Source organism: Amphiura filiformis, chromosome 10 (genome assembly GCF_039555335.1).
Source record: "Amphiura filiformis chromosome 10, Afil_fr2py, whole genome shotgun sequence".
Taxonomy (NCBI): domain Eukaryota; kingdom Metazoa; phylum Echinodermata; class Ophiuroidea; order Amphilepidida; family Amphiuridae; genus Amphiura; species Amphiura filiformis.
Genome location: NC_092637.1, coordinates 37,766,842 through 37,779,525, shown reverse-complemented (window position 1 = coordinate 37,779,525; position 12,684 = coordinate 37,766,842). Strand labels below are relative to the sequence as shown.

Sequence of the window (12,684 nt, the reverse complement as noted above, 5' to 3'; positions counted from 1 at the left end):
AACTTGGATTAGAGTAGCCAATGAATATGTACCGTAAAACCTCGTCTACAAGCATATATAGTGTTTCTGATTAAAGCTAAATTAATACGATGCATGCGTAAATATGCCGAGACAATGGATTGGTCTTACAATAATACTTGTTTTTATATGCTAGGATCTGTAATTTTTTTGCTCAAATTCCATAATGGCGCCTGGATTAATTTAGTTTTCATCAGGATCACTCTATATGCTTGTAGACGGGGTTTTACGGTATAACAAAATGTCGTATATACTAAACCTCCCTTGACAAGGGTAAGTATATATGAAAAGAGATGCGTCAGTTTTTGGAAGGTATGGCTATAATATTTTGAATTATAACCTACATAAGACACTCTTAAGGGTATTTTTGAGGGACATGAGAACACATCAGACATATCGAATTGTATTCTGAATACGAGGAATGTTCTTCAAATAATTTTTGATTTTTTGAAATTGGAGATATAATACAAATTTTATGGTAAATTATTAAAAATTGTTTTTCATATTAAACAGCTCTCAAAGTAAAATTTATAAATCTAATGATATGTATTTAAAATGTATGTAGCTGGGAGGAAAAATCATTAGAAAATTTTGACATTTCGTATTGAAGATACACATTTTTCCCCAAAAGGCCTCACTTTTCTAGGTGTTTTTTTTGGGGGGTGGGGGGGAATCAAGATCTTCAATACGAAAGATCAAAATTTTCAAATGATCGTCAGCTTTTCCTCCCAGCTACATACACTTTAAGTAAATATAATTAGATTGATAAATTTTACATCGAGGACTGTTAAAGGTCAAAAATATCAATTTCTAACAATTTGCCATAAAATTTGTATTATATCGCGAATTTCAAACAATCAAAATTATTTCATGTCAGAAGGACATTCTTCGTATTCATAATGTAATTTGATGTCTGATGTGCTCTCATGTCCCACAAAAAATACTGTGCACACGTTCATACCCCAGCCCTTAAAATCTTGGGTAAATTATTTTACAACGTTCGCTCAACTATGAATAACACAACTATTGAAATAAAACTTTCAGTGTCCATCGGACGGTATAGAAAGTAGTTCAATTTGAGAAATGTGATTGCAATGTGGTTGCATACTAATATTTTAAACGACACATTTAAACTTACCTGAAATTGTCGTTCAACAAGATCAATGACATTGTTTGAATTTTCCGCCATGATACCCACTTTTGCACCTGAAATATGTTTGGCAAGTTCCTGTACATGAAAAATTAAAATTGAATATTCAAGTGTCTATAGCATGTTCAGTAAATGCATCAAAGTTGACTATTGACTTTCTGAATAAAAGTCTAAACTACAATATCTGCTACGCTGTTTCGTTTAAATCAATGTTATTAACCGCGTATTTACATAAATATATTTTTTCATCACAAGAATCAGTGAGACTACGGATCTTCTTTACAGCCTATCCGTCAATGGATGGAATTAACTTTGCTGTCTCATGACTGGTAATATTGCTTAGAATTATTATGAAACAGTTTTATTGGCTACCTGCCCGACTGGTTAAGGATAAAACGATGAGGGCGGAAGCCTCACTACAGCCCCGCTACAGCCTCGTTCCTCTTCAACATAAAGCCCGCAAGCCCGGCAGGGTTGACTTTCATAGTAAATGCTTACACTAATGGAGTTGCAATATATAAGTGCCCCGCATGCCGCAGGGCATGAAAGAAAGGGTAAATATGGCAATTTATGACACCACAAAACATATAAACGAGTACGGTATATTCTTAATAGCATTATCCATAATTCTTGTCTCGAGGGTGGGGAGAGGCTGTACCGGAACTGTAGCGGGGCTGTAGCGAGGCTGTAGCGAGGAATGACCGAGGTTTTACCTACACATATACCACCATAAGTTAACCCCTGAGTTAAGCACTCATGAGAGAAACGGTATTATGGATTACGCTACTCATTATCATCTAAATCTCTCTAAATCTCTCTCTAAAATGTTTTTCAAATCTATTTGCCAGCATTTTCATAGCATTCAATCTGTTGAATTTGTGTTTAATTCAAATTATTTTAGTAGTAACTGATATTGCATGTGCTTACCCGGTAGAGAAGTGTGAGACGCCCGTCTGGTACCGCAAAAACAGGAACAATGTTATTCCGTTGTAGAATTTCATTAAGTTGACCAACAGATGGGTAGTCCTGGATGTTATAAACAAAATAGAGAAGGACAGTGTGTTAATGCTCTGCGTGCTAGCCATGCGCTTCAATGGAAAAAGTTCAAATTTTGAAATATTTTCTCACAATATCAAGAGCTATCTTAAGAACTACTGGATCAATACTAGGCGTGTTTGTACTCATTTTAATGCATTTTTCAAGCTGATTCCAAATATTGTCATGAAAATTTACATTTCTGAAATTTTTGAATTTTTAAAAATATTTTGAAACTTGTCGTCTGCAGTCGACACCCGCGTGAAGAGAGTTAATGATTGGTGAATAATGTACAGTGGCGTAGATTTCATTTTGACATGGGGGATCACCTTTGTTTCCAATGGACATTTTATTGTGAAATTTCATTGTACAGGGAATACATTTAAAAAAATTCTACATAGCCCCCGCATCAAAAGTATTTAATTACCTTTATGATCACTCAAAAAGCATTTTGTGTGAATTTTACATCCGAACTAGGTGCTATTAAATTTTTATGAGCTTTTTATTTTACATGTAAAGTCTATGGGGGTGACGATTAGAAATGGACGGCAATATTGAAAAACCCTCATTTTGGGCAATTGTAGAAACTAAAATGCCCATAAAAAAAGAATAGCACTTAGTTCGGATGTAAAATTCACACACAATGCTACCTGAGTGAGTACAAACATAATTAAATACATTTCATTCGGGGGCTATAGCAAAAACAAAAAATGTCCTATACTTATGGTTATGCAACAAAGGTGGGATGGGGTTCAAAAGTGAATACCGGCCTTGGCGAAAGAATAAGCTTAAGGTCGAAGTGCAAGTCAAAGTTTGGCACTTTTAGGCTAAAATGGCAAAAAATTTGTTACATGTATGACCAATAGAAACAAGGTCCGGTTATCGCTTCTACCAGGACTACGTCGGTTGGGCGTCAACATAGGGGGATGATTGTATGGACCACCACCACCCCCCCCTTATCAAAATATTGGCGACCCTATTTTATCAGATTGAGGGTCGGTCGAAAAGGGTAATCTTTTTAAGGCCTTATAGCATAAATATAGTATAAGAAAAAACAACTAAAATAACATGATCGTATGGTAGGCATGTTGGGTCCGATCATACAAAAAATATCAAAACGAAGAAGTTAAACAGCAATATCTAAGACAAATCGTCGTCCGTATTCCATAGTGGCGTATAGTGGGGCGCCGCGAATAAACAACTTTTCGAGAAAATCGGGTTTGAAGAAATGCCAATTTAAAATCGAGTTGTGTAAATCAGACATTCATTATATTTTGTAAATGATGTGAAATTTCTGTAGTAAACTAAATAGATTTTATTGTTATATATTTTTCAAAAGAAATAAATACATACTATTGCTGGCAAACTGACAATAAAACTATACGTCACTATGGAAAACGAACAAAACGCAATACCCTAACCTTACGTTAACCGTACGCCACCTCGGTCGCCGTGTAATCCCTATGGCGTTACTTTTCGTCGTTCGTATTCCATACTGGCGTATAGGTCCGATACGCGTACGCCACTATGACATACGATGTTTTTCATTTTTGCCGATATTTCATAATTATAAAATGTGTATAAAAAGTGGCGTATGGTCGATACGCCACTATGGAATACAAAAATGTCACTTTGTAACTATACGCCACATTTAATTAATTAATTACTAATTAATTAGCTAATTATGACTGATGAGACTTAGAAAAAAATGAAAGAGAACATCATTAAAAACATATGTGCCAATTTTCAAAAAAAATGACCAAAAATCACTATACGCCACTATGGAATACAGCCGACGAAATGTCTAGTAAAATGAGGTTATTATCCGGATAAAACTAGTTGGATCCGACGATGCAAGGTGCTTGGAGCCGAGAAGTTTGAGATTTGCTAGAATCTTTCTTCAAGCGGCACTTCGTGATCTACAGCAAATCTCAACCGTTTTTGAAGTAAGTTTGGGTAATGAGGCTGCCTCATTCCCCAAACTTACTCCAAAAACGGTTGAGATTTTTATACCATGTTTGTGTGCGCAAACTTTCTTGCAGATTCGATCTTTGGACAAAGACATCTTCCCGAGACATTGTCCCAATTGTGTTTTCTGTGTTGACGTATACAGAAACTACAACAATATACATGCAATTCATATCGCACAGGTTCAATACAAAATCAACTAATATTTTGAAAATAAGCTTTTTAAGGATATTTATATAATTATTCATCCATGCCCTAAAAAGAGGATTCTAAAATTACGAAATACCTTTAAGGGATGGGGTATGAACGTTTGGACAGTATTTATTGTGGGACATTAGAGCACATCAGATATATCGAATTGCATTCTGAATAGGAAGAATGTCCTTCTGATATCAAATAATTTTGATTTTTTGAAATTCGCAATGTAGTACAGATCAATTGAAAATTTTGACCTTTCGTATTGAAGATATGGATTTTTTTCCCAAAACACCAACAAAAATGAGGTCTTTTTGGGAAAAAATCCATATCTTCAATATGAAAGGTCCAAATTTTCAATTGATCGTCGGCTTTTCCTCCCAGCTACATACACTTTAAGAATAGATCATTAGATTTATAAAATCTACTTCGAGAACTGTTATATATCAAAAATTTGAAAAATATCAAATTTTAATAATTTGTCATAAAATTTGTATTATATCGTGAATTTTCAAAAATTATTTGATATCAGAAAGACATTCTTCGTATTCAGAATGCAATTCGATATGTCTGATGTGCTCTCATGTCCCACAAAAATAACGCTCAAAACGCTCATTCCAGATCCCTTAAGGGAGGGGGAATGGGCAGACTCCAAGACCCCAATAATTTTGTCCAAAAAAATTTTTTGGTCATATATTGATGAAAGAAATTGTAAGCTATCGGGTCAACCAGATAACATTGGAAATTTCCTCCCCAAAATGCCAATTTCATCTCTTTCAATTGCACTAACGCGTTTTGGATCGAATGGCTTGCCATACTTGAAAGTTTGTGAATTTTTGATTGACAGCATAATATTTAAATATTTAGCTTCATTAACAGTAAAGTCTAATTTAAAAGACTATGCGCACATGACTTTACTGCTGTTCCCGGCTGATTTTAAAGCTTTCTTCATAATATGGACGGTTTTCCATTGTGCAACGTGACATCTCACCATCTGATCGGCACATTGATCATGAATTTGCTCTGTGAATTTTGTAAACACAATCCAACAGCTGTTTCCCACTTCCGGGTCAATCAGCATAAAATTCATAAATTAGTCGCCCACCTCATTCCAGTATTTCAATTGTACAGGTCCACTCATATGGACGTAAGCTACAGATAGTCGTCAATCACAGGACGGCTATAAACTAGCGTATACACGAGACTAATTTTATAACCAAATTGGGGGACGGTACAGGTGGTGGCCGCATTGCATTCTCTAAATTCAGTAAATTTTCATCGTCAACCGTGTAATTGAATGGGATTATTTTGAAATTTTAAAACGCTTGAAATATCACAAACAAATAGGCCTATGTTGATAAATAATATAAATACAAGCTAAAACCGTTGGGGTTCGATAATGAACCCCACTAAACTAACAGAGTATATTGGAAAATGCCATACGGCCGGGCGGTTTCACAAGTTGCCGGCTCGATCATGTCATCCGCCGCCTGGGACGGTATATCGATATAGAAGAAGATAGAAGAAGAATTATGATTGGTGGAATATTTCTCAATTAACCAACTTGACCAATAGAGAAGCAAGTCTCATCGAATCTGGCCTGGCATGAAAAATGGATAATGGCGTGGTGTTCAAAACATTGTGGACAGTTTTCCGACAAGGATTAGCCTCCAAATAAGGCAAAAGGCAAAGTCAAATCATAAAATGAAATAATCGCAAGATTCCTCGTCTCACGCAGTAACAGCAGGGTAAGTAAGAAAACGCGAATAAACAAATTGGCCTCAGAAATCGATGTTTTAATCCAATAAGTACTACCTCGGGTTTTTCGAAATATGATGTTATAGCTTGTACTCGTTGTTTTTATCACTTGCAAACTTCGATAACAACCAAAGTGCACTTGGAGAGTGATTTAAAATAAATGCGCATGTAGTCAGCATAATGTTTTCAAGAATTTCCGACGGTCAACCCAAAATTTTGAGCATGCCATTGTGAAAAATGATTCTTAATTCAAGTACACGTGTAAAACCGTCAGAAAACAGTGGAATGGGAAGACAAATCAAAGTGTAACAGTAAATTTGGAAACTCACAGCTGCTAAAACCATACTGACATTTTGTGTATATGTATGTATAACAAATGTCCAAAAGCGATTGTGTCTGACATTTCTCTTGTTTGAAAAATGTGCAAAAAACCGATTTTTCACTATTTTGCCCAAAAAATCTTACCAGATACAAAAGTTAGTAAAAAAAGAGTACACATGTCATGTACTGACCCATGGCACTTCTCACACTAAATAGTAGGTGTAGGTCATGTTTACTTTTCAACAGGGGCTACACTAAAGAACGTCGCTACCCCAGCCCTTAAGTTAACTTACTCGTTTGGTTTTAATACATGATATAATCTTTATGTTTAACATTTTTGGTATAGTTAATTTTACCTGATATATCGACTGATTGTATTCTGTGTGTGAGACATCCATATGGCACAGACCGTCATTGGGTCGTATGATGCCAGCTAGCTGAAGTATAAGGGAAAAAAACAATACATAAAACCGTTAAAGAAGGCCCTATGTCACATAATCGATAACGCAAAATAACGAAACATTTTAATAAAACCTAAGAATATTGTAAAAAAAAACACAAACATTCACAACATTCACAACATTCTCTAAAATAACGGAAAATATCAGTAGATATTTTAAGGTAACACTGAATTTCGGGAAATCTTCTAAAATAATTTGTTTTTTAAGGATACTTTGCGTTGTCGATCAAGTGACATAGGGCCTTAAAGAATGTTTTACTTGCCGATAGAAGACTTGACTGTTATGGTTTCTAGATGTTAAATACAGAGTCATATATTTGCGGAAAGTTGATTCAAGGCGGTGTCAGTCAGTTTCTTCACATACATACCCCTCCTCAATCCACCAACCAAGGTTTTGCAATGATATTGCTTTCATTGTTATTGCTTTATTGCTGTTGTTGTTGTTGTTCACTTGTTGTTGTTGTTTTACGTAGCCATTGTCATTTAATTTGCTTTTCTTTTTGTTGATTTGTAATGGGTGTGGTTGTTGTTAGTGACGTTGTTGATGTTGATATGCTGTTGTTATTGTACTTTTCAATGTTGTTATTTACCTTTCCGTCGCCAGCAATGTGAAACCCAGCATCAGTCACGAATACCAACATACGCCTGGCTCGATCACGCCATCCTATCTCTTTCTAAATGAAGACCAAATTAATGACGAAAAGAAAGAAAACAGATTTCAATTGAACGGACTCTTTACAGGCGCGTGCGCAGCATTTGATTTTGACGGGGGCTCAAATATACGGGGGTCTGAGGGCTACGCCAGGATGGGAGTCGCCGATACACCGATTGGCTACCTACCTTGCAGACTGCAGCTTGTAGTAGTGCGTCAAAACCACCTTCCACTGTGTCTAAATTGGTCGACACTTTAGAGTAGTAAATTTTTTCCTGTTTATATAATGAGAAAATTATCAACAAATTTTAGACCTACAAAGTATTATTGCAATATACAGCCAGGGAACCACACATCGCACACAATATAACATGAAATTGAAATGGAAACACAACATGTATAGGCAGCTAAGCCAGAGGAAATTCTGGGCATACATGCGTGTGCGGGGCCTTGAACCCCAGACCTTTGGATAGTGCGTCTGTTACACTTGACTAACCACTGAGCTAGACAGACTGTCTCTGACACACATATCTCAAGTATCGTACTTAAGGATGAGAAGTCCGGAAAAACAGTACAAACAGCACATATAACACACCAGCTATGCAGCATACGAGATCAATTTATTGATGTTTACCCGCCAGCTTAATATATCTCATTAAGTATATAGGCTTATATTAAGTAAAGAGAAGAGGCTTACACATAGAAACACTGAAATATTACAAACAAGCACACGAGATCGTTAATTTAATATCGTGTGCAAGTTTGCGATTTATCTATGATCCCGTGTACGAAATGCGGGACGAAATGTAAGCCTATTCACTTGTTTATCGATGAAAGTCGCATTTAACATGTTTAACATGTTAAAAGAAATTGATCTACGCTTTGAGAAAGGTAGGCGACATAAATCATCAAATGATCGTTTACCGGATAGGGTGATACTCAAAAACTCGGAATTTAACGTGTCGTGTTACCCAAGAAATACCAGAAAAGTTATTAATAGACACATTTATCATTATATAAAGCAGTTCTCCAAAGTCATACACGGAGAACTGTTTTCCAAGTGTCAAAAAGCCTTTGATAAAGCAAATTAAGGATGGCTTCAAAACCAATCCACTAGTCGACACCCGGTGCCCTGGCAGAACAGGTGGTGTAACAACATTATACATGTTATATCGTTCTAAACAACAGAAACCAGACCCAACCACCAGCTCTACTAAGGCGCCGGCGGTCTGGTTTTGAAGCCACCCCTAAGGCGAATTTCAAAACTTACAAAAAATCTCCTGGTGTTGTTTGTGAGTGGTTGTTCATTCTTGTAACTAAATGGCGTGACACAATCTTTACAGCATGATGTATGGTGACACCTGGTAAATGAATGCATACAGAAGGTGAACGATATTGTCACTCACGCACAGTGACATCGCCCCGATATCTTCATAGTAGAAATCGCCATGGTAGGTTGAATCCACAGCCACCCATGACCATTTTATTCGGACCTTATGAGATGCATATTATTAGCGAAGTGACCTGACTAAGGCTACTGACATAGACGGGGTAATTGATTTCTCGCTCTGTGAGCAAGCTTGTATACGACATTGCGGTCAATGGTTATACTCTCTCCACTTGAGTGAGTGCCGCTATAGCCTGCTGCGCGCTGTAGTCCATACAAGATCAACGCAATATAAAATTGAGAGTCTTGGTCAAATGTTGAGTTCAAAGCGCACGGCCAATTTTCAAAGCGCACGCTAATAACGACTATAATATCTGTTCAACACGTATTTTCAAGTGTATGAGACCACATCTGGTTTCTTGAGAAAAATTCATTTACGGGAGATATTCATCATTTTCTAACTCAGTATCCGAAGATTTTCGTCTGATATCAAAATCGTGCATAGCAATTCAAGTGTATCGATCCCGTGTATTCATTTTAATGTCACTGCTGCACCAAATAATTATTAGCCAGGCGATGTCGGTGTGTCACGTCGATTTCTTTGGTGATTTCATCAATAGAAACAAATTAGTTTGATCTTTTGATCGACCATCAATGCGTGGTCGATCGTTATTATTTATGAAATCAAATAAATGACTATTGTTAATTGTGATAACATATGAATCTTTGGCTGTATTAACAATGATGTATATAAATTCAGCATTAATTCTGGCTAATGAGTTGTTAGTTCATTAATAACGAGCATTGAAGCAGCATCGACGGTCGATCCAAAGACCGAACAAATTTGTTTCTGGTGCCTAAAACATCATGAACACCAAAAACACTAATTAACACCCTAGCATCTACCCCCTCCTAGACCCACCCCGCCTCACCCACATTCACGCCCACCCCCCCCCACACACACACACACACACCCCCACACACACAAATGAAAACAAACGAAAGCAATATGTATAAACGTACTAGTACTAACTCAGGGCGGTAAGAAAAAGGTGGTCTAGCCTAGACTGTAGTAAAATACGCCCTTTTACTTTCACTGTTTACGTCCATGTTATTTCTTTTGTTTATTTATTTAAGTTTACTTTTAGATAGTTAGATACAAACACACTACCCAACCACACTACCCAGCGACAATTACAATATGTGACCCCTCGGCACAACTGAGCCCGGATGTCGCCAGTGCCACTATTGAGATATGCTCCATCGAACTTAACAATAAACAATAGGAAACAAAGGATTTATTGACTGTTTTATTGATTTTTTTTTTCTTAAATGTCAAGTACTATAGACATGATATACATCATTTTAAAGCTAATTTCAAGCAGAATATTTTGGTTGAATATCTCAAAAATGATGATTGGCGACTTCAGGGCTCAGTTGTGCCGAGGGGTCACATATGAGTGAATGATTCATCTCCCCATTTCACCAGTTTCCATGGTTTACTGGAGGCTACGCACTGTGGTTATCATGGTGGTATTTGTGCTCTCAAATATAGATTTATTCAATCATGTCAATAATACTTTACATTTCATTAATATCATACGCTACAACTCACGTGGTTTGGTCCAGTAAGACAAACGGTAGTATAGTTTTGTCGACAAATGCCCCAAACCCCAGGCGTAAGTCACATGTTAGTCGTCTTAACCGTCGCACTAGAAATAAAAAAATATACCAAAAATGCCCCTTTAATGACCTTTGATCCCAATTCTGTTTGCACCCTATGGGCACTGGATATAGCCGATACATATGTGCAAGTTACGTAATTGTAGGGTGTACCATGTAGGAGGAGAAGCATTTTGAAGTTTGTTGCAGAAGAAGAGGAAGAAAGAAGAATCGGATAGCAAAACAGTACCTAGCTCGGGGGGGGTGTAAACCCACCAGCTAGGTAAAGAGCAGTTTGTATTCCAAATTTGTCCATCGGAGTTACAAATGCATTCACAGATATTGTTTCTAAGAGGAAAAAAAAAGCGCAGTGATTTATAGTGCGCTACGCACAGGCACAACGCCTAGACGTTGATCCACAAGCCTCAGCACACTTTACAGGTTGTCGCTGACCACTACGGCCCCACATCATTCCACAAACCATTAAACAACAAATCAGGGACTTTGCTGCTTCAAGAGCGCACATCCTATACATTCCACAAATATCCATCGCAACCATGATCAGCTCCCCGAGTTTCGTACGGGTTATAACGAGACAAATTAGCAGTGAGTTCCTTGTCCAGGGGAATTTCAAGCTAACTCAATTTTTCCACGTGAGCGTACTAGGCACCGCCATGGTTCGAACCCACAACCTCTCGCACCACAGTCGAACGCCTTATCGATTGAGCTAACTTGACTGCTGAAGTCAAGAGAATTATAGGAATACAGAGAACATTCTAAACCATGTGACTTGGGATGACTTTAAGTGATCTTCACTTGAGATGAGTCTGGTATTTATTCCCAGCTATTATATAAAATGAGACACATGTAGCAGCCGACAAGTGCATCATTTTGATATGGATGTATCGTGTACACAAATGTTTGGCTATACGTTGCCATGGTTTGCGACCAAATAGGTCGCATCTGCGACCACAATGTTTCCGAAACGACCATCCGTTCAAGCCTTATTTTTTTTATCACCGATGGTGACCAACTTTAATTGAGTAAACATTGTCTTAGAAGGCAATGCTTACTAACCACTTTTGATTGGCCCCGGAATATGCACAATCCGTAAATTACCCATTTATTGTAGCACGCAAAATATAATTTGGTTATTTTCCACAAATTTAAGGTAAACTTTTTCTCTTCCTTGGTACAGATAGTAATCCAAAGTGACAAAAGTCTGAAAGAGACAGAAAGTTGTCCCATTTTGTATACCTCCGTGTCAATACGGTCTTGTCTCATAATTGTTTGCAAACATTTCTATAGTGGAAAAGTCATCGTTGATCCGGAATTGCACAAAATAAGGCAACTGTCAGTCGGAAGAAAAAAATTATAATCCTGAATGAAGTTTTGCTAAAAATTTAGTCCAAACATTGTCATTTTCTTATATTCCCATTGAATTCTGTGTAAAACGTTCGACAGCATGCAGTGCATGATGGGTAAAACTTCTCCTCCAGATAAGGATATTGTACCGATCTGTTTACTGTAGCACTGGACCGTATCCCCATCATTTCTGGTTATGAGCAAGACTACTTCACCAACATGCAGTATTGTCAATCTAATTTGTAGGTTAGTATTTTAAAGGTCATAAGTAATAAACTGAGGTGATTTCAAGAAGATCCAATGCTGCATATTGAAGGAGCACGCTTTTACATGACACATTTTGAGTACCATTCATTTTGATGCAGCTTGGAGCCATTTTGGAAGGCCCTATGTCACTTGATCGATAACGCAAAGTATCCTTAAAAAAAATATTTTAGAATATCTCCTGAAAGTCAGTGTTACCTTAGAATATCTACTGATATTTTCCCTTATTTTAGAGAATGTTGTGCATTTTTGTGTTTGTTTTACAATATTCTTGTCTTTTCTTAGGTTTTATTAAAATGTTTCGTTATTTTGCGTTATCGATTATGTGACATAGGGCCTTTTGGATTCCATTTCGCTTTAATTGTAGCTTGTGAAACCCTATGTCGCGACATTTTACAAGGAAAATGTACTTATAATTATTGTTATTGGCTTAAAGTATTCAAGTTGCA

General features: G+C 36.9%; 1 protein-coding gene across 1 annotated transcript in view; it reads right to left on the bottom strand.

Moving 5' to 3' along the window:
* Positions 1 to 12,684, bottom strand: part of LOC140162813 (integrin beta-2-like) — a 40,334-nt gene that overhangs the window by 14,540 nt on the left and 13,110 nt on the right. Inside the window, exons 6-12 of the mRNA XM_072186116.1 lie at positions 10,560 to 10,656; positions 8,828 to 8,918; positions 7,746 to 7,832; positions 7,496 to 7,579; positions 6,802 to 6,882; positions 2,096 to 2,194; positions 1,157 to 1,246 (exon numbers count right to left, since the gene is read on the bottom strand). Coding sequence (XP_072042217.1) covers positions 1,157 to 1,246; positions 2,096 to 2,194; positions 6,802 to 6,882; positions 7,496 to 7,579; positions 7,746 to 7,832; positions 8,828 to 8,918; positions 10,560 to 10,656 — 629 coding nt within the window. The remainder of the gene's footprint in view (positions 1 to 1,156; positions 1,247 to 2,095; positions 2,195 to 6,801; positions 6,883 to 7,495; positions 7,580 to 7,745; positions 7,833 to 8,827; positions 8,919 to 10,559; positions 10,657 to 12,684) is intronic.